At 42.6% G+C, this 22722-nt stretch overlaps 1 protein-coding gene across 1 annotated transcript in view; it reads left to right on the top strand.

Moving 5' to 3' along the window:
• DNAH12 (dynein axonemal heavy chain 12) overlaps positions 1-22722 on the top strand; it is a 176388-nt gene that overhangs the window by 105451 nt on the left and 48215 nt on the right. The window contains exons 43-54 of the mRNA XM_054976049.1: positions 803-964; positions 1503-1697; positions 2523-2656; positions 5865-6027; positions 6334-6414; positions 8674-8850; positions 9643-9774; positions 10801-10890; positions 12211-12351; positions 14259-14500; positions 14938-15085; positions 15996-16141. Of these exons, the coding sequence (XP_054832024.1) occupies positions 803-964; positions 1503-1697; positions 2523-2656; positions 5865-6027; positions 6334-6414; positions 8674-8850; positions 9643-9774; positions 10801-10890; positions 12211-12351; positions 14259-14500; positions 14938-15085; positions 15996-16141 (1811 nt within the window). The remainder of the gene's footprint in view (positions 1-802; positions 965-1502; positions 1698-2522; positions 2657-5864; positions 6028-6333; positions 6415-8673; positions 8851-9642; positions 9775-10800; positions 10891-12210; positions 12352-14258; positions 14501-14937; positions 15086-15995; positions 16142-22722) is intronic.

Genomic DNA, 22722 nt, shown 5'->3' with positions numbered 1-22722 from the left:
AGATTTTTATGCCATCTCACCAGAGTTCTACTTGAAGTGGCTTACAATTTAATCAAGTAAAAATTAGTAACTGTGTTCATTCTTTTAAGAGGAATATCACAAGTAATTATTGAGTTTGAGTACAGGATCAGTTCCTAAGGATTCCAATAATAATAACATCAATAATAGATTAGTGGTTTTAGTAATTTTATAGTGAAGAGGTTTACTGATTTTAACTGATATGTATTTACTGAGTACTCTGAAAACAGTTTGGGGACATTTAGTTGAAGGCTGTCTATAAATAAATTCAGAGGAGTTAGCCGTGTTAGTCTGTAGTAGCAAAATCAAAAAGAGTCCAGTAGCACCTTTAAGACTAACCAATTTTATTATAGCATAAGCTAACTTACTTGATAATGTGTACAGTACCTGTGTTCCAGTTAAGGGTCAAGATGCTGTAAGTAGGTATCACACAAGGAAAATTCAATAAACCTATATTTAAAGCACAGAATATAGCATGGAACAGTTGGTAGTATACTAAAGAAACTAACATTAAATCTTCTGAAAGCACCTGGCAAACATTTATATCTCCAGGCAGTTTTTAAAGATGAGATGAGACAGGCAGATATCTCAAGAAAGCTACTTCCACGCTGAAGAATCCACCTTAGCAATGTCCTAAGTATTTGCAAACTTAAATTTAGATGGAATGTTGAAATATAGCCACATTGACCCATATTACAGGCTAAAATGTACGTATACTTGCACCCTAGTTACTAAGTGTAAAATTAAGTTCTTTGAATATCCTTCCAATTTTTGGTTTTTTTAGAACCTCCTGAGGAATGCAGGCGTGAAGGGCTTGAAAACTGTGTTTCTAATCACAGACACGCAAATTAAAGAAGAAGCATTTTTGGAAGATGTTGACAGTTTGCTCAATACTGGAGAAGTACCTAATATTTTTGCAGCTGATGAAAAACAAGAAGTTATGGAGGTATCCTTATAAGAATTCTCTTAAACATAGTATGCCAATAATAACAATATACTATAATAACATTCGATTTATATACTGCACTTCAGGACAACTTAATGCCCACTCAGAGTGGTTTACAAAGTATGTCATTATTATCCCTGCAACAATAATCACTCTGTGAGGTGAGTGGGGCTGAGAGAGCTCCTAGAAGCTGTGACTGACCCAAGGTTATCCAGCTGGCTTCAAGTGGAGGAGTGAGAAATCAAACCCAGTTTTCCAGATTAGAGTCCCACACTCTTAACCACTACACCAAACTGGCTCTCCACTGATGAACATTTGCAGTCCATAAATATATATGTAATCTCATCAAAATTAAACACATACCTAAACCCCTGTCTATTTAGTACATTTTTATCCCATCCTTCCTCCAAAGGGCTCAGAGTGGAAATATAATTTTGTCATGCTCTGACATTCTATTTATTGGTTTGATTATTTTATTTATATTATTTAATTCATTTTATTTAATTCATGTAATTAATTAGAGTCCGTTCTCTTTTAGGGTGTTCGTGCAGTAGCCCAGGCAGGCAATAAACATGAAGAGCTTGGTCCCTTGGCCTTATTTGCTTTCTTTGTGAATCGCTGCAAAGAAAATCTCCATGTTGTAGTTGCTTTCAGCCCGATTGGAGATGCTTTTCGCAACCGATTGAGACAGTTCCCATCACTTATCAACTGCTGTACTATTGACTGGTTCCAGGTTTGTAAATATAATTAAACAAATGGCCAAATACATAGTTCATCAGCCTCACTATTTTCTCACCCTGAAGAACATTTTCTCCCGAATTGCAAGAAATGTTAAAAAAAAAATCTCCTTTCATAGTTTTGAAAGAGTAAACCAGCATTGAATGTGTGTATGTATACATATATGAATGTCTGTAATGTTAGTTAGTTAACAGGTCACAGGAGTGAGAAATCATGATATAAATAATGAATGTGGCTTTCTGAAAGCCTTTTTCCTTCCAATTTTAGCAGCCTCAAAACACACATCTCTGAGAAAATGACTGGTGCCAAATAGCTCGTTTTATGCAATTGTTTCTGGAATTCAGTATTCTTGTATTTACAGCTCCATATATATTGTGTGTTCCCCTTCCTAATTTCTAAATGCTGTGAATAATCTCAAGAAGGGCCATAAAATAGCTAATTTGAGATAATAGAATATCTAGGGTCTGGGGTAAGGTTGATACATTTAGTTATATGATGCATGGGTACAATGTGCAATTCACACAAAAACATGGTTTTTAAAAAAATACGAAAAATGAATAATGATACCTGGAAAAAGGCACAATTTGAACTTCAGTATTCACCAACTGAGCAAAATTCCTTAGAGGGAGGAAAGAAACAGGAAGTTGAGTTTGAATAATGACAGTATATCAGATGTAATAGGCTGTGATGTGAACTGTGCCTCCTTCCTTACCCAAATGCCTACAGCAGATTTCAGGAAGAACTACTACTAAGAATATAGTTAAAAGCTGTATTTCGTTTTGGAAGGGGGATCACAAATAAAGCTCTTTTTTTCCCCCAGCCTTGGCCTGATGATGCTCTTGAACGTGTGGCTATTAAGTTCTTGGAAAGGCTTGAGCTCACAGACAATGAGCGGCAAGAAGTTGTTCCTATCTGCAAACACTTCCATACTTCTGTGTTGACACTTTCTGCAAGGTGATATTTCTATATACATTTTGAAACAACCTAATATAATATGTAAGATATTGGAAAGGAGTTATGCATATTTATGTCACTGTTCAATTATGAAAAAAATTCTTCTAATTTAAACAAAACTAAAATTTAGGATAATTTTTTTTCCAGAAAATGCTAGTAGCATACTTTTTAATTTTTTTTTTACTAGTAGCATACTTTGATTATTATCTCATTCATGTTGCTACACACTTCCAACTTTCTCAAGGTGTGAAATGTTACAGGGACAGTGTGGCCTGGGAAGAGGATACTAGAAACATGATTTTTCAAAATATTTGCTTTATTTGCAGATATATAGGTAGAGCCAAAGAGGGACACTTTTATGCAGCACTATTTCTGCTATGCCTCATTAAATACCCAGAGAAGAAGTTCCTGTCCTCCAGGGAGCTTCACCTTCAGCCAGTTCACAGCTTTCCCTCTTCAGTTTCTCTCTCTTCCACACTCCAGGCCTGCTGTTTTTCTACACATGCACACACAATCAAGAAGGGTCACTTCCTTTAAGTTAATGGTCAGAGCTGACAGGAGACAATCTCCTAACATTTAACTCCTGCTGAGAAACCATATCTAGCCATTAAAGAACATCAATGTTCTTTAAGCATCTATAACCATAAATTATAAACTCATTCACAGTAATTAAACAACTGTCTCACAACAATAAGTAGAATCTAAAGTACCATTAGTGAATTAAAGTTTGAAATGGAGCTCTTCTACCTCCCCCTTCCCACTGCAGCCCAGTGAGCACATCATTAAAATTCTGCTCTTGGAAGCCAGGTAGCCCTCATGAACAGCATGGGGGGAGGGGACTTTGCTGCATGAGACTAGAATAGGCAAGTACCCGCTATCAACAGAAATTCTAGTTTGCTTGGAGAAGATTTATTCCTTCAGATCAATGGCACAGCCATGGGTACTTGCATGGCACCACAATATGCCAACATTTTCATGGCTGATGGAGCAGGGCTTCCTCAGCTCTTTCCCGCTAACACCCCTCCTGGACCTGAGATTTATTAATGACATTTTTATCATTACCCTATCATCAACCTGACCATGAATCTATCCACAGAGGATGTACATTTTCTAGACCCCACTGTACAGATAGAAGCTGTACAGATCAAACAATCCATCATCTACAGCCAGGTTTTGCATTACATCTGTATCTGTTCCAATCCCTCTGACAGAGATTCTCACCTGTGGGATCTACAACAGACATTTTTGGGATTATAATACCCACCTGATATAATAAGGAAACAGATCAGCAAAGCCAGAATGATACCAAAGGATAACCTTTACAAGATAGGCCCAAACAAAACAACAATAGAAAGTCACTGATGGTCACATACAGCTCTCAGCTCTAACCAGTTCAGTGCATCAGCAATGACTTACAACCTGTGCAGGACAATGATACTCCTATCTCACAAGTATTGAGAAACAAACTTTTTCTTGCCCACAGACAGGCGCCCAACCGTAAACAACTTCTCACTCATAATAATATACTTCCTAACATTAGACACAGATTTTGGGACCAGGACCTGCAATAAACCAAGATGCTACCTCTGTCCCCAGTTTGGTGTAGTGGTTAAAAAGTGGGAGGACTCTAATCTTGAGAGCTGGGTTTGATTCCCCACTCCTCCACTTGAAGCCAGCTGAGTGACCTTGGGTCAGTCACAGCTCTCTCAGAGCTCTGTGTGCCCCACCCACCTCATAGGATGATTGTTGTGGGGATAATAATAACATATTTTGTAAACTGCTCTGAGTGGGTGTTAAGTTGTCCTGAAGGGCGGTATATACATTGAATGTTGTTGTTGTTGTTGTTGTTGTTATATTCACTCCAACAACACAATCACGGAGCCTAACAACACCAGTTATACCATTGCAGGTTCATTCACTGGTCCAATGTTATAAATGCTATCAAATGTCAGGAATGCCCTTCCACTGTCTACATTGGACAAACAGGTCAGTCCCTATGCAAAACAATAAATTGACATAAATCTGATAATAGAAATCACAGCACCCCAAAACCAGGGGGAGAACATTTTAATATTCTAGAACATTCTGTTGCTGGCCTAAATGTCGCAGTTCTCAAACAAAGGGAAGATTACAATTGCTGAAATTGAGTTCACAAATTCAAAACAATGAGCCCCCTCCCCCCTGCTGAATAGATATACTGGATTCTTAACTCACTACGGATGCTAATTTCTGCCCTTATCAAGCTGCATTGTACCATTACATCCTGACACGCTTTTTTGCAACACCCCTTCCACCTAATCAAGCTGTGTTGTACCTTTGCATTCTGATGCCTTCCTTACAACACCCCTTCCACCTTCTAGCTAGGGTATAAAGGCTCAGGGATCTTCAGTCCTACTCATATCTGATGAAGGGAGCTTTGACTCTCTAAAGCTTATACCCTGAAAATTATGTTGATCTTTAAGGTGCTATTGGACTAAAAACTTGCTGGTCTACTGCAGACCAACATGGCTACCCATCTGAAACTAGTTTGCCATCACTGCAATGGTAGAAGAGCATCTATGAAAGCAACCCAAGGTGTATTGGATTCACAGAAGTAAATACATCGTGAATAACACAGTTAATTCTCAGTTCCTCTAAGGTGAACTAAAAGCCACTTTAGCTGCATGATGTTGTCTAGAATCTAAAGGAATGCATGTTAAACCTGTGTGTTAAACCTTCAGTTACCATCAAATGTAGGTTTTGTGGGTGAGCCAGGGGTGTATTTAAAGTGGCAGGTTAGAGAGAGGAGCCGAAACTTTTCTTTACCTGCCACTTTTCGCATATAACCTCATAGCCAATTCATTTTTGTCCTGGCGAAGCTCCAGAACCACATGTAAGTCCAAGTAGGTGGGAAAAGAAAGCTGAGAGACAGTTGCTGGAGTGAAGACAACATGGGCAGGGGAAAGATTCAGCATGTCTTTCCACACACCCCTTGTGGTTAACATTTTTTTAAAAAAGAAGGAAGGCTTCTTGATTGTGCCCAATAAAAGGGTAATAACTGTACACTTAATGCTCTAAACCACTGGGTATTCAGGAAAGCCCTTAGTGACATGGGTATCTTGGAAGGTTAAAATAATATTCAGCTAAAATGAGATATCCTGTAAATGAACAAATGGATCCTTTCTTTTGAATTTCAGTTGCAGCTAAAGATTATTTTCTCACTCCACAGATTTTTGGAAATGTTGGGACGGCATAATTATGTTACCCCTACTTCCTATCTTGAACTTATTGCTTCATTCCAACAACTTCTGACTTCAAAACGAGATACTGTGATGAGGGCCAAAAAACGGTATACCAATGGTTTAGACAAACTAGCTTTTGCTGAATCTCAGGTAAGTTAATGCAAACGTGCGGCCTCAGCATCCATGGCTTGTGAGAGCTGCTTACCAATTTCCTCCAGCACTGTAAAATTCTTTTGTCTTTTTCATAGTTTTTATTTTGCTTCTATATACTCCATACTTAGGTTTTAAACTATATATTCTTGTCATTAATGTTGTAGGGTTCTTAAAGGAAAATATAATTAATCAAAATACTGATGCAAATTTTCAGAATACATGATTATATATTTAAATGTCAGTTTCTCTAGTTGCAGTTTGCTATATTGTAAACAACTCATGTACAGCTGCTGTTGGTTTTAGGTTGGCGAAATGAAAAAAGAACTGGTTGATTTGCAGCCTAAATTGGAACAGGCTAAAGTAGACAATGCAACTATGATGAAGGTAAAGTTTTTGCTCTTAAAAATTTTGCAGTGCACCAGCTTACTTAAATGTTATATGCAGTAGCAAGCATGAAAGTCTAATTTACTGTGCTTCAGGTCTGTTGCAATAATAATTTGTCAATGGACAAGCCATGTAGTGTGACTCATATGTGTTTGAACGTGCACACATGCACACCAGTTCTAGTAATCTTAGTTGAAATCATCTTTTCTCACAAAAATTAAATGTTTCAGTGTCAGCTATAGCTAAATCTTCCTCATGTAAGCTTATCTACACCTGCCCTTTTTCTTTCCAGCATATCTTGTTCCTTTTCTGTATCTAGTATCCCAGTCCTATAGCTATTCAGGATAGTAGGCCCAGGCTTCAGAAGTGTGGCAGCATATATCAGGGGTGTGCACCAAAAGAAAATTTGAGAAATCCAGATTCAGTATTCTGGAGTCCCAAAACTTTCGAAATTCTGGGAATACTGAACTGATTCTCTAATTTGGTTCTGCGATGTACAAGAACCCAGGACTGTTCCAGCTCAGATCCTCCAAGAAAAGTCAGCCCAAGGATCTCAAAGTGACAAAATAGCAAACCAAATCTGGAAGCTGCTACCACCAACCTCTCTGACTAACCCCACAGCTAGATACTGAGAGGCAAGCCTCCAGCCCTCAGGAACTAAATAGACAAAAGTCAGCCCTCCAAGGTAGGCACCTCACAGGCTGAGTTCCAAAACAAGTTAGCCGGGTAGCATGTGGCAAAGTGGCCAAATAGCTAGATTTGGATTGGAACATCAACACAATGAATTCCACATAAAATATAGATAATAAAATTTATTAAAGAAGTGCAAGCCAATTATCAAGAAGTATAGAGGAGTGCAGCAAGCAAACAATATAATAAAAACTAAACTAACCTAGCATCTACTAAAAAGCCCTAAGCTAATTTCCAGATGTTACCTTCAAGCAAATAGTAGACTTCAGCAAGGCTTCAAAATGACAAGTCCCCAAAGAAGTCAAAAAGTCCAAGAATCTAAACAAAGACCAGCTAAGGCTGTGGTCTTCCAGAGTCAAGACTTTCAGCAAAGCAGGGAGACAGAAGGCAAAATGGAAACGGTGGAGGTGTCCCAAATGGAACAAAGCTAGTTTGAAACCCATCTTTTAAAGGCATGCTGCCAGCAGGATGTCCGAAGTTAGCTAATTTGAGGGCAAGCCTATGAGACTAGTTCTGCAGTTACTATGCCTCACAGGTGTGAAGAAGGAAATAATTTTTCAAGTCCCAAGAAGCCTTGCACTAATTAACTGAAATATCCAGAGCCGGACTGTCCAAGGCCTTTGGCCTTGAGAATCTTCACACCTCCAGAGACAGGCTGCTCCTTATCAGCCTGGGAGCCATGGTACCAAACAGCCCCAGCCTTCAAAGGAATCTTCTTTCTCAGATATCAAGGGGGTGGTGCATAAAGGAAAAAGGCCCTAAACTTAAGTGCATATAGCCAGCCATAAAACCAAATTTCAAATGATTGCTTTGGACAGGAAACTAACAAAGAGAAAGTCCCACAGGAGCAAACTGAAGTACAAGAATGGAATCCTCCCAGAACCAAAGTGAAGCAAGAGGACCAACATCACAGCAGAGAATCACATCCATTCCACTCAAACTAAATTGAAGGAAGGGACACTGTTGCAACTTAGCCCAACAGAACCATTGTCATTCACAGAAGCCAGGCACTGGGTTCAGCTAGTGGAGGAATGCCACAGAACAGAACCAAGCACTACCCAGACACAAGCACAATGCATTCCTTTGCTTTGGTTGCAACAGCGTCTCTGGCTTCAGCTTGGTTTGGGTGGAATGGGTGCGGTATGATGTTTTTGATATGAAACAGCCTTTAAAAGGGTAAAATAAGCCACAGAAAGTGTTTCTGGCTGCTTTTTATCAGTTGATTGAATGCAGGGCTTAGAATCTTGTCTAAATTTCATCATTATACTATCTGCTCATCTCTTTCAAAATAATAAAGTTCTTAATAAATGAATGAGTAAATAAATGAATAAGTATTACTTACGGCGCCATTCTAATATTTGTATGGTAATGCACTGAGTTTTAAATATTGTTTTAGATAACTGTTGATGATTTTAATATAAAATGTTTTTGTTGTTAGCCGCCTTGAGCCTTTTCACGGGGAGGGCAAGGTATAAATATGATAAATAAATAAATCTGATAGAGCTATATAGGAGTATTTAACTTGATGGCATGTATATCATTATTTCTATTTCTTTGTGTTTCTTTTAGGTCATAGAGAGAGAATCTGCAGAAGTAGAAGCCAAAAGTAAAACTGTAAAAGTGGATGAAGAGCTTGCTACAGAAAAAGCAGCAGAAGCACAGGCACTAAAGAATGAATGTGAGAGTGACCTTGCAGAGGCAATTCCAGCCCTAGAGGCAGCACTGTCTGCACTGGACACTCTTAAGGCAAGTTAAATTGATGTCATTAGACCACCTGAAAATGGACAAAACAGAGCAAGGCTAAATACAGAGGGGAAATAAGTATTATTTTGATGATGCATGGATACATGGAAAAAGCTATAAGAGGCGAGGAAGAAGAGAGAAGAGGGGAGATTGGAAACAATGGTGTGACAGAAGCATTTCTGCAATAAAAAGTGTAAAAGTAATATTTATTTCTTTATTTAAAACATTATTAGCCACCTTTTACCTGGCAGGAACTCAAGGCAGCTTATAATATAACTTTAAGAAAACCTCATTGTAAATGAATAAAGGTAGGTAGGTAAAGGTGCAAGCACCAAGTCATTACTGACCCATAGGGGACGTCACATCACGACATTTTCTTGGCAGACTTTTTATGGGGTGGTTTGCCATTGCCTTCCCCAGTCATCTACACTTTTCCCCCAGGAAACTGGGTACTCATTTTACCGACCTCGGAAGGATGGAAGGCTGAGTCAACCTTGAGCTGGCTTCCTGAACCCAGCTACCGCCAGAATCGAACTCAGGTCATGAGCAGAGCTTGGGCTGCAGTACTGCAGCTTACCACTCTGCGCCACGGGGCTCTTAATGAATAATAAATGAATAAAATGAATAAATGAAATGAATGAATAAAAACAAAGTTTAAAAGCACAGCTTAAGACTGCCAATAAACATAGAAACAAATTTAATTCTCTGCAGACCTAAATATATAATACAAAATAACTCTTACCACCATTTTCAGGTAGTAGAAATTGTAGTATAACTCAATATATTTCATTTTAGCCTGCAGATATTACAATTGTGAAATCAATGAAGAATCCACCTTCTGGTGTTAAACTTGTCATGGCTGCCATCTGTGTCATGAAGGATATAAAACCGGAAAAAGTTGCAGATCCTTCAGGAATTGGGGGCAAGGTAAAACTGAGAGTGCATTTTAATTTCTGTTTGCAAAGGCAATTCTAATTAGATAGGAAACAACTATGACAATGAATTAATAAAATAATATTTTGACCGAACATGGCAGAGACATATGCAGTGCAAGGGGATCCATACTGATAGCTATGGCAATGTGATCTTCTTCCCAGAGTGCACAAAGAAGAATCACCACACCAGAACAGTAGCCATGGCACTTTTGTTACTTTGCTTCTTTACGCTGCTAACTCGGAGGGCTATGTGCCACCCTGTAGCCTAGCCAGGTTACCTCTCATTGTCTCTACTCGCTCACAGTGGGGAAAACAACCTTTGTATTAGAACATTGTAGGTAGAATTAGTAGTGTATAGATAAAATGACAATTACTTTGTTCCCTACATGTTCTCTTATGGTGTTACTCTTAACCTAATTAATATGAGAATAATTTTCTTTTAATTAGAGAACCTATTACACTTCAAGTATTCAGGCATTTAAGGATGGAGCAGATTTTTTTCTGCTTCCCCAGAGGGTTGGACCAGAAACTGCGGGTTAAAATGAAAGCACTTTTGACTAAACATTAGGAAGAAAGTTCTAACAGTTAGAGCAGTTCCTCAGTGGAATAGGCTTCCTTGGGCGGTGGTGGGCTCTCCTTCTGTGAAGGTATTTAAGAAGAGGCTAGATGGCCACCTGACATCAATAATGATTCTATGACTGAATGTATGAAAATCAGAAGAGAGAGGGCATGAATGGATTAGCCAGTGCTAGGCTCTTGTGGCCTTTTCTTACATGCCCAGGGTAATGCCAATCACCATTTTGGGGTTAGGAAGGAATTTTCCTCCAGACCAGATTGGCTGGGGATCCTGGAGGTTTTTTCCCTTCCTCTGGGCATAAAGGAAGGGAAGCTCCTCTGGGAGCTGTGAATTTCCTGCTTTGTGCAAGGGGTTAGACTAAGTGACCCTTTGGGTCCTTTCCAGCTCTATGTTTCTGTGTTTTAACAAGTAATATTTTCAGTTCTGCAACTTTCTTTACAGATTTTGGACTATTGGGGGCCTAGCAAAAAACTTTTGGGTGACATGAATTTCCTAAAAGATCTGAGAGAGTATGACAAGGACAATATTCCAGTAAGTTTTTTTGTCTCCACCAATACATTATTACAACAGTTCGTAATAAAATTTGTAGTACAGGATGGGGTAATGGGCATGAGGCTCTTTGACTTTCTTTTAATGTCAAATAACAAGTGGTTGTTTATGCCTGCATGAGAGAGCCACAAATATGTCCCTCAAAGCAGAGGGCCACAAAGGACAACATCCTGGAACCTTTAGACAGGACTTTATCTCTTCTCCACTGGTTACCCAGAGGCAATTCAAACTTGCAACAAGTGCCTAGGAAGAAGCCAACTGTGCCACATTGGCTGTGGTATCACAAAGCAAAAACAATTGGGCTGGTCAGGACAGAACTACACATAATGAGGAAAATGTGAGGTTTCTGAGCTTGTGTTGTAATGTTAATACAAGAGTTGGGACAGACTGTTCAGGGGAGAATTATTCTTGTGGGATGTTTAACTCTTCCCCGCCCTCCTCTGCTAATTCCTTTCTGTAGCTGCTTAGGTATTTACATACCTTCAAATCACAACTGACTTACAGCGACTTCAACAAGGGGTTTTCAAGGCAAGTGAGAAGCAGAAGTGGCTTGCCATCGCTTTCCTCTGCAGAGTCTTCCTTGGTAGTCACCCATCCAATATAGACCCTGCTTAGCTTCCAAGATCTGACAAGATTGGGATATATCATGCTGCCTTCCCTTCCCTGCAGCTGCTTACCAGGGCATTTTAAAATATTTCCCCCCAGCTGAGTTCAGAAATAATAATAATAATAATAACATTCGATTTATATACCGCCCTTCAGGACAACTTAATGCCCACTCAGAGCGGTTTACAAAGTGTTATTATTACCCCACAACAATCACCCTGTGAGGTGGGTGGGGCTGAAAGAGCTCCAGAGAACTGTGACTCGCCCAAGGTCACCCAGCTGGCTTCGTGGAGGAGTGGGGAATCAAACCCGGCTCTCCAGATTAGAGTCCCGTGCTCTTAACCACTACACCAAACTGGCTCTCATGAGAACTTGGCTCTCAAATAAGCCCAGCTTGAAGAAAAACCAGTACAGGAATGCCTGTACAGAGGAGAATCAATAAAGATGGACTTTAAAGTGCCCTTCCCTTCCATCTGCTGATTCTCCTTTGCAAGTATACCCTGAATATCCATTATCTTACTGAACACAGGTTAGGAAGTCACACTAACCAATATAATAATCAGGTCAATAGAAAAAAGAATGACATACTGATAATGGCAGGCCAAAGTTGAGTAATATGTGGGTGACATCAGTCTAGAAACTGAAGCTTATTTATAAACACAATTTTCAAATGTATGTAACATATTTTTCACACAGGTTTCTGTCATGCAGAAGATTCGTTCTGAATATCTAACTAATCCTGAGTTTGATCCACCCAAAGTGGCTAAAGCATCCTCAGCAGCAGAAGGCCTGTGTAAATGGATTATGGCAATGGAAGTATATGACAGAGTTGCAAAGGTGGGATTGTGTATCTGTTTGTCTCTCTGACTGGAAAATATTAATTCCACAAAGCCCCATTAGGTGAACGCCATCATATTCAAACTAGTTTAGCATTTTGTTTGCAGGCCACTGCTGAAGGGGGAGGAGAGCTATCGGAGCAAGGTGACAAAATACACCAGACAATCATGATGGAGTTGAAAGAGGCCACAACTTTATTGATTTATAGCTCGTGGAGCATTGGAGCTGCATAGGGCGCAGGTCTGAGCATCACCTGACCTGCCTGCCAGCCGATGACCACCACACCCCCTCAGACCCCTGCTGAGGGGGGGAACCATGGGATGACAGTTAGTGCTATTAGGAGTTAGTTGTATTTTGGTTTGTGGTAGCAGCAGAGTTACTTAGTCAGAAGCGTTTCACCCCAACGCGTATTAATTAATCTTCAGACAAATTATAGAAAGATAGAATTTACAGTTTCATTGAGGTAGATTCCATCCATAGCAATATCTTGGAGTAAAGGGAAAGAGTCCTAATCTAAAGAGTCACTTTTCCTATCACTAAACCATGGCCTGAGATTGGCAGCGAGGCTGAGGTGCGAGTCTGTGGGTAAGGCCTTCATGGCAGGAGGGCGGAGGATCACATCCTTCTCATGGAAGACCATGAGGCAAGAGAGAGAAATCTCCCAAGAGGCACAGAGACAGAGGAGGAGTCAGGAGGTGTTCCCACCTTAGACAAAAGAGAAGCAGCTTACTTGGCTAGAGTTACACATACATACAGAGACATGCAGCGTCCCCCAATGTCCAAGGCATGCTGAGTCTCCTATTCCCCTGTGTGGATCCCCTGCCACCTGAGATTGAGGCAGATCTGACAGCCCCCAAGCTGGGCATGCACCTGCCATGCCTCACTCTCCAGACCCCATAAGGGGATCACTATAATAGGGAAACTGAGCTCGCAGGCCCTGTTCCCCCCCCCCACACACACACACACTGGTTCAGTGACCAATGCACAGACTTGCTCCCTCCAAAGTTGTGATTAAGGTCAGGCTGGGTGGGATGCCAGCCATGAACCAAGCACCAAGGGGTGGAGCTGCCTCCCTCTCAAAATGCTGGCAGCAGACCTGAGAGGAGCTTGTGCCTCCCAGGTCTGCAATCCTCACCCTACCCCAAGCTGCCCTGGCCAGCTAGCTTTGATTGGCTGGCCCTGGCGCCTGAATCTGGGCGGTGCAGATTCACAAAGGCCACAGGGAGCCGCCTCTACCTCCCCACATAGCAGCCACCTGTGCCCCTGGTCTCCTCCCTGTGCAGCCTGTAACTGAGACCCCCAGTTAAGTCTGGGGGCCTGGCATTTCCAACAGCAGCCAGCCAGATCCATATGGAAAGATTACAAGCTGGGCATGAAGTCAACAGCCCTTCCCTTGTTTGTCCCCAGCAGTTGGTACTCTGCTGTATACTGCTTCTAAATATGCAGGTTCCATATAACCATGGTAAATAGTCATTTGGAGAACTATCCTATGACTTTGTCTAGGCCTTTATAATATCATTCAGTAACAACAGAATGGGTTGAAGATGTCTAAAAGAAATCCAACACTGAGGTTAAGTAGGTCTTACTCCAGCCAGTACCTGGATAGGGGTTCAGCTCAGAACAGCGCATGGAGTGTTCTGAACATAGGAGAGAAATATACTACACTAATTAAAACAAGCTACTCTTCTCCCCTTCATATTTTCTTGTCATTGGGACTTGAAGGGGAGCAGCACTTAATAGATTATACTCCATTGGGGCTTTTAGGTTTAAGTTTGTGAGAGGCATTTTATAATTAAATTGTCTGTGTATGTATACCTACTGAACTTCATTTCCTAGAATTCAGTTTAGATTATATATTTTTCTATAGCAATTTAGTAATCAGTCATTTTTTAACGGTAATTGAATAGGTTGTTGCTCCTAAGAAAGCCCGCTTAGCAGAGGCACAGCATTCTTTAGCACAGACTGTGGCTTTACTAAATCAGAAGAGAGCTGAACTCCAAGCTGTTGAAGATCGTTTGGAAGCTTTGCAGCAAACCTTTGCAGAAAAAACAGAAGAAAAAGCTCGCCTAGAATTTCAGGTGGATTTATGTGCTAAAAAGCTAGAAAGAGCAGAGAAGCTGATTGGAGGTCTTGGTGGAGAAAAATCAAGGTCAGAGAAAAATACTTTGTACTCATTCTAGCAAGCAAAAGAACACAGTTTTTCAACATAGCTTATGTGTAAAGATCTAAAAACTATATAGGTTACACAGATTTTAAAGTGGAAAAATATTATGCTTGCATGAAATGTGCCGAAACCACACAAGATTTCAATTTTTATATTATATATTTCTTTAGATGTTATAAACAGTTTTTCTCTGCTTCTTTGTATAGGTTAGGTTGAGAGTGAATAACTGGCCCAAGAACACCCAGTGAGCTTCCATGGTAGACTGGGGATTTGAACCTGAGTCTCCCAGATCCTAGTTTGACACTTCGTGATGATTTTCTAGTAATACAATTTGTAATTCTGATTTAACAGTTTCCATGTGACAAGGAGCAAGAACTAATGATGGTAACTTAGTAATGGGTGTATTTTGTGATTTCCTGTAGATGGTCTAATGCTGCAGATGATCTTCAAAACACTTATGATAACTTGACAGGAGATGTCTTGGTGTCAGCAGGAGTAATAGCTTACCTGGGTGCTTTCACAGCTGCCTTTCGACAAACATGTACTAAGGACTGGAGCCAACTATGTAAGGTGGGTTTAAACAAAAAGTGTTTTTGTTTGAGGATGGGTGTTTGGGAGGGTTTTTACTCCAAAACATACCAAGTTTCTGCTATTGTTGGTCTGCCACAATTTGTCATCTACATAAACTGAAGGCATTAAAATATCTGCAATTGGTGTTGAGTGGTGCAGATTATTATGATAATACATTATGATACCACATACACTGTTTATGCACAGCATAATGGGAAATAGGATCTGAACCTCCATCTCTGCTCTGTCTTATAGTTTAAGTGCCAACACATCAACAGGAATGCTAAGGCAAATCTTTTCATGGAATATGTTTGACTTCTTGACAGGAGAAAACAGCGTCATCACTTGGGATGTAGGGATAGAACTGAAGGCACTTATGACAGTGGAATGGTACTTCTTTTGGTGGGGAAGGGGGATATTTTTTGCTGATTTCCCCCGTCTCATTGCTGGCCCCCTCTGCTGCCTCCATACACTGTTCATGAAGTTTGCTTGGCCCCAGGAACAAAAGATTTCAGAGGGCTTAGTGGGCTGCAATGGGGGGTAGAGGGGGAAGGTTCCGCTCCACAATTTTGCTGCACATGAGGTACTTTGGATCCAGCCTATTATCCATAGCATTCAAGAAAACTATAGCTAAGACTATATGTAAACCTCCACAGATCCTGGACTGCTCTATTAAGCTCTGGAAAATTTCCTGTATATTTAAATGTGGATTTGGCTGTAACTTGGCCGAAAGCAAAGTCATCCTATCACAAATCCCAGCCCCAAATGCGTAATTGGTCCAATATACTCCTGAACACTATTTGGAAGAAATCTTTCTGTTGTTGGCAGTTTTGTTCTTCCCTCTCCTATTGCTAGAAATGAATGTTCAGTAGAAGTTGCTAGTTCATTTTTATGACTGTTCTTCTTGCAGGAGAAAAATATTCCTTGTTCTGAGAGCTTCTCTCTAAGTAAGACGCTTGGTGATCCAATAAAAATCAGAGCCTGGAATATTGCAGGGCTTCCAACAGATCAGTTTTCTATAGACAATGGTGTGATCGTTGACAACTCTAGGCGTTGGTAGGTAACAAAAAAACCCTAATTTTGCTGAAACAAATAAATTTTCTGCAGTAATGATTTTCCACACTGACATTTTCTATATCCCTGATCATTTTTCTTTCTCTTCTATAAATTCTGCTGTTCTAGTCTTCTTTTTAAGATACTGATGACATCCAGCTCTCTTTCTCCTTTCCATCTGAGCTGGATATGGCAGTTTTGTCCATGAAAGCTTATTTAGAAAAGAACTGGATGACAGTGAATAAATTGAGGTTTGATTCAGACACAACAAAGTTTTACATGGTGGGCTGTCCCAGTACCTCTGGAAAAGGAGTAGAAAATAGCAGGAGTCCAGTAGCACCTATAAGACTAACAAACTTTGTGGTAGGGTATGAGCTTTTATGACAAAGTGAGCTGTGTCTCACAAGAGCTCATATCCTACCACAAATTAATTAATTAATTAATTAATTAATTTTGTTTGTTTGTTTGTTTGTTTGTTTGTTTGATGTCCTTTATTGTCCACCTTTCTCACTGAGACTCAGGGCAGATTACACAGTGTGAGATTAGTACAGTCAATATCAGAAACATTTCCATAGACAATGCAATGCCATAGGAGAGATAGGTACAAGTTCACAAAGACATAGCATTAGTAGGAATCCAATACAACATAGGGGTGAGGTCTATGGTTCCTAATTCATTAGTGGATCATTTGAGATCCCCTCCCTACAATACAGCCCTCCTATCTGAGTAAGAAGCCTTTTTGAATAATTTGTTTTTGCATTGTTTGCGGAAAACCAGGAGAGTGGGGGCTCTCCTGACCTCCCAGGCAGGCCATTCTACAGGGTGGGGGCCACCACAGAGAAAGCCCATGTACAGGCTGCTGTCAATTTTGCCGATGTGCAGGGTAGCACCTGCAGGAGACCCTATACTGGACTCTTGCTCTTTTCTACTGCTACAGATGGACTAACATGGTAACATCAATTTTGCATGATACTCGTCTTTGTGGCTTCTGTGCAGTTCCACCTTGGGACTCTGCACACGCAGGCCAGCCATGGAGAAGATTTTCTGAGCTTTCTAGAAAACCCCTCCTCCCTTTGACACTTTCCTGCCAAAAACATCACATGACCAGGAGGAAGGGTGCTATTCTCTCAGCTCTCTTTTGCCACCGCAGAGAGAGGATCTCCATTGCTGTTCTTTGCTTTTCCCTCCCCTTATCCTTGAAGTTGAGGAGAATTCTTTCTTTTTAAACTTTTTAACTCTCAATAGACATTCTAGTGTAGAATACAACAACATTTAAAGAAGAAAAAATCTGTCTTTCCCTTCATCATTATGGCTCAAGAGAGGCTTCTCCAAGATGCTGGAAAATGCCGACCTGCTTGCTTCCCTAGCACCCTTGAGTACCAAGGGCTAAGTCCAGAGGTGTGGCCTGCCAGAGCCTCTGCACAACAGCTGTTCTCCAAGGCTGTGGCTTCATACTAGTTTGATTGTTTTCCTGGCCCCTTTGATTATCAAGGGCTAAATCCAAAGGTGTGATCCGTCAGAGCCTCCTCACACTGGCTCCTTCTCCAGGCTGTGGCTTTGTGCCAACCTGATTAAAAGTAAATCCAGAGATGTGGTCCATCAGAGCCTTCTCACAATGGCTGTTCCTTCAAGGCTCCAGCAGTGTGCTAGCCTCATTAAAGGCACCTACGCGCCCACCCCCAGTTCTGAGGGGAGAAACTTGGAAATGTGGCATGACAGAGCCCTCTGTTCCAAGACTTTTCCCCAAAGGCTTTGCCTGCATGCCTGCCTGGATAAAACCCCCGCATCTCCTTGGCTGTGTCAGTTCTGAGCAGAGACATCTGGAGGTGTACCATAACAGATCTCTGGGTTTGGAAGCTTTTTTTTCTAAAGGCTTTGGCTGCCTGCCAGCCTGAATAATGGCCCCTCTACTTCCTTGTCTGTGTGGGCTCTGAGGGAAGTTACCTGGAAGTGTAACTTAACAGAGGCCTGGGATCTGAGTCTTTTCACAAGGCCTTTGAAAATGTGACTGCCTGACTAAAGGAATCCCTCCTCCTCCCAGGTTGGGGGAGGAGTTTGGGTTTGCGCTCGAAGAGGGCACTGGGCCGTGAAATGCCCGCTGTTTCCACACTGCAAACAAAGGCCCTGCCTCCACTGGGTTTCTCAAGCTCCCCTAACCGGTGGTGCTCCACGAGCCCCTCTCGCTACAGGCGGTGGTCTTCTATATCCCATTGCCTGCTGCTGCTCCACAAGGCGGACTACTTGGGTACGGTTTTCCACCTCATATGCCAGTTGTATCCATCCCATCAGAGTCGGGGGATCATCTTGCATTAAAGCTCGATCGAGCAACCTGGGATTCATTCCATTGCAGAACATCACTATTTTTGTCCCTTCCTCACAATGGGGGCACTTGGCTGCAAGTTGACGAAACTTGGCTGCATACTCTCTGACGGGTTGAGATCCTTGTCTGAGGGTCTGTAGCTCGGTACGTGCTCTCTCCTCCTCTAAGGGATCTTCATATTGAGCTCTAAGTGTGGCAATAAAGTCCTATAAAGTGTCCAGTTCCGGAGCCCCCGAGTAATATAGAGTCATGTACCATTCGGCTGCTCTGCCTTCTAGTCTGGACGCTAAATGAGTGACCCGGCTCTTCTCGTCCAAGAACAAATAGCCCCACCGATTGAAAAACTGGAGGGCTTGTACTACGAAAAATCCCAGTTTGTGGGTATCTCCGTCAAAGGTGGCCTCCAACTTAATCCATCCCATAGGTAACTCTGCTCCACCTTGCTGTCCCTGGGCTAGTGGCGGAGGTCTGAACTGCGGTGGCTGTTGCGGCTGTGGTCGGAGGGGAGCTGGCACTCGACCCGGGATCTGCTGAGGTCTAGGCGCCGGTCCCGCTGGTCCCCCCAGCGCCTGCCCGCCTGGTCTAGCCCGTCTCCTTGGAGGCCCCAATTGCCCTGCTGGCGGTTGTGGTAGCGGGCTTGGGGCGGGTAACTGTGGCAGCAGCAGAGGCTGCAGGGCTGGCGCGGGTTGCACCAGCGGTGGCGGCGGCGGCAAAGGTTGAGGGGCTGGCGCAGGTTGCACCGGCAGCTATTGAGGCAGCGGTTGCGGGACCGGGGCCGGAGGTGGCGGCGGCAGTTGCTGTGGTTGTGGAACTTGAGTAGCTGGTGGCGGCACCGGTTGTTGAGGCCCCAGCTGGGCTTGAACTGGTGACTGGGGTCCTGGAGCAGGCAGCGCCGGGGGCAGCTGAGCTCGAGCGTGCGCCCCTCCTGCCTCCCGGACTTGAGAGCCTTTACCTTGCACCAGCAGGCCTATTAGATAGACAGCTTGGGCCAGGTCTCCTTCCATTGCATCCAACCGGCCTTCCAGCCACCGGTAATGGGCAGGAGTGCCGTAATCCACCTCCTCCCCCTTGGCTGGCCCGGTCTGATCCGGCCGGAGCAGGGTCTCTTCGCAGTCACGCTGCTGTCTATCCACTTCCTCCGCAGCGTCACCTGAAATCCCCGGTATCCAATCTTCACCGGCCAAGGTCACCTCCGAGGTTTCCCTTGGGCGTTCCTGCTCTTCTGCAGCACTAGCCATCCAGCTCTTTGCCATTCCTGTAACAGCCAGTATTCCATACTGTACCACATACGCTTGATTTTGTAATCGATTCCAACATGGGTCTGCCGCTGGGGCTCCTGCGCCAGCGTCCCAAGTTCCAATTGAGCCCACATCAGTGTAATCCCAACTTAAAAGTTCATTGCATGCAGTCTCCCAGTTCTGAGGCCCACTGGCCTCCTCCTGTTGGACATCCTCCACCAGGCGCCCAGCCTGCGCATCCCATCTAAACCACTGTTGGGGGCTGGTCCGAGTAGCACCCACCGAGAGCGTGGATAGGCGCCCCGTTTCCAAAACAGGTCCTCCCGTTGCTCCCTGCTCCGTCGACCCGATGGTCCGACTTAGATCAATCATCGAGCGGGAGAACATGGTGCCAGCTCGCCTCTCCCTGGATTCCCGGGGGGCTGGAGCCCCACTGCCGAGGAGTTGGCAACGATAGCGGCTGTTCATGTTCACGAATCCCACTCGTTCTAGGGTGAGCGCCCTCACGAGTCGCTCGATCCTGCCCGGTACCACTGGCACAAATACAAAGAGGAAAACCTCCACGGGTAACTGAAAGGACTCGCAGTCCAATGCAAAATTTGTAATAAAGTGAAAATTTTTAAAGTGCAAGTGCTAGTGTAACCATTCAATACATGATATACAATTCATTCACATACAACTTCATAAATAACAAATTTACAATCAGTTGAACTCTACAGTCATAATAGGTACAGCTATTGCAACATCTCCCGGGTGCGACAAAGGATTCTGAAGGTAAGTAAGTTCTTTTTGATGAATCTCTCATCCGCTCTCTCAATTTATGCCACTCCTTCGGTGTATCAATCCCTCCAACAGGATGGATGAGGATGTGCAGGCATTAGGACAAGCCCTCCTTCACGCTCAGCTGTTCCATCCTCCCTTGGTGAGGGGTCGGGGGAGTAAAAGTAGGATTCTCGCCAAAATGTCAGACTATGGAATCCCTGTTATCTAGAGTTCATCTCCCCCTTCTGCAAGAAGCATAAATTCTTGATTTCAAAAGGTTTATTGCAGGACTAGGCTCTGATACAAGTATCCATATTCCAAGGCCTAGAAAGGATCTTGGCTGAACACAGTCATTGTCGAGAATGGGAAAAGAAAGCACAACACGTGATACATCAAACCCTTCATTCCCAGCCTCCCCCCCCCCATCTTCCATGGCGATGAGAACTTTGCTGTGGGAAGGTTCGGCTTGTCAAGGTCTCTGGCTGTAGAAACGGATAAGAGTATTCTCTCCCATGGAAAGCGCAGTCAAAATAACACCTGAACCTGAAGGGAGAGAAAGGCTAACGACTACAGTATTAAACATGGCGTAACTCTGACCAAAGAAAATGTGAGATCCTTTTGTTTGCTTCTTAGCTGCCAGGGATGCCCATAATTGGGGAATGTCCTTGCTAATCTACTGGCAATATACTCCATTTTTATGTTTTATTTCCTGGCTGTTTCTTGCTGCATAAATTGTTCTGCAAGCAGCACAAGGTTCATTGATAGTGCATACTGTCTGTCCTTTCTTTGGTCCCATCACACCAGCTTCATTGTTTTCATTATTCTGGTGTGGATCTGCTTTGCTTTCACTCCCACTGATGGCTTTGGCAGTTTTTGTCAGCTCTTTTTCCTGCACTGTAGCAGTTGTCTCCAGGGGTGGGTGGGTTCTGAGTGGCAACTGCTGCTCCTTGACTACCGTATCTTGCACCTCTAAGTGGGGAAGAGTCTTTACTGAGGCTGTAGCAGGACGCTTCTTCTTGCATTATTGATTATATTTCGGACTCAAGCACTCTACATTTTTCCCTTTCTTATTGGATCTCCAAAGACATTTAAAGTAGGGGTATAACCCCTTGTTAACTTTTTGCACCTCCCTAGTGCTTAATTTTTAATGTACAGCACTTCCACCTGTGGAATGAGGAAACTGTGGGTTTCTAACCTATGTCCCCCCTATTCATAGAGTTTCATGATGTTTGTGTCCAGTGCCCTGGCCAGGATTTCCTACCAGGCCATCAGCCCTTATGTCTCACAATACCATTGATTGTATTAGTCATTCAGGCTCCTTCCTTTGTGTGTTGGTAAAGGCTATCATACTCTCCCTTGAATGCATATCTGTTCGATGTCCTTTACCTAGCACTGCTCTCCCCATCAGAGTGCTGTTTTTTCCTTGCTGCATTCCTGCTTGTACTTTGGCAGAGACACTTTTAGAGAGCTCCCTGCTTCTTTAGAAGCACCTTTGGGTTAATATCAATGAGATACTAAATCAAAAAGAGTCCAGTAGCACCTTTAAGACTAACCAGTTTTATTGTAGCATAAGCTTTCGAGAATCAAGTTCTCTTCGTCAGATGCATCTTTTGGGAAGGTGGTCCTCCATAGTCTCTGAGAGCTTCACACCCATTTCCTTCAGTAAGTGAGCTTGCTACTCTTCCAATGTGGGACTGCATAGAAGCTATGAAGATGAAAACAGTTGCACTTACCTGTAAATGTTGTTCATTGAGTGGTCTTCTATACAGGCACACATCCCTTCCTCCTGTGAACTCTCTGGAACCTTAGTTTTTTTGGGGGGGTCTCTGGTGGTATGGAGAGAACTGAGGGAATAGTGCCCCTCCTCCTGGTTATGTGATGTTTTTGACAGGAAAGCACCAAAGGGAGGAGGGGCGCACCGAGTCTTCTAGAAAGCTCTGGAAATTTTGTCTGTGACTGGCCTGTACATGCGCAGTCCCAATGTGTTTCTTCACAGAAGACCACTTGATGGACAGAAGTTACAGGTAAGTGCAACTCTGTTTTCTCTGATAACCTATTTGCTTTTGGGCTAAATTTAGGTGCTTATGCTTAACTTTAAAAAAAAACCTTAAGGTTTTGACATTCCTTCTATTACCCTGTGAAATGGGTGTTCTCTGGTACAGTTTTTGACATTATTAAATCAGCTGCCTGGTGACATTTCAGATCTCTTAAGCATGTTCTAAAAGCGATTTATTGAGACAAGTCTTTGTAGTTAGTGTGCTTCT

The sequence above is a fragment of the Eublepharis macularius genome, chromosome 4 (genome assembly GCF_028583425.1).
Source record: "Eublepharis macularius isolate TG4126 chromosome 4, MPM_Emac_v1.0, whole genome shotgun sequence".
NCBI lineage: Eukaryota > Metazoa > Chordata > Lepidosauria > Squamata > Eublepharidae > Eublepharis > Eublepharis macularius.
The sequence above is the reverse complement of the archived record's forward strand: the minus strand, read 5'-3'. Positions and strand labels throughout refer to the sequence as shown.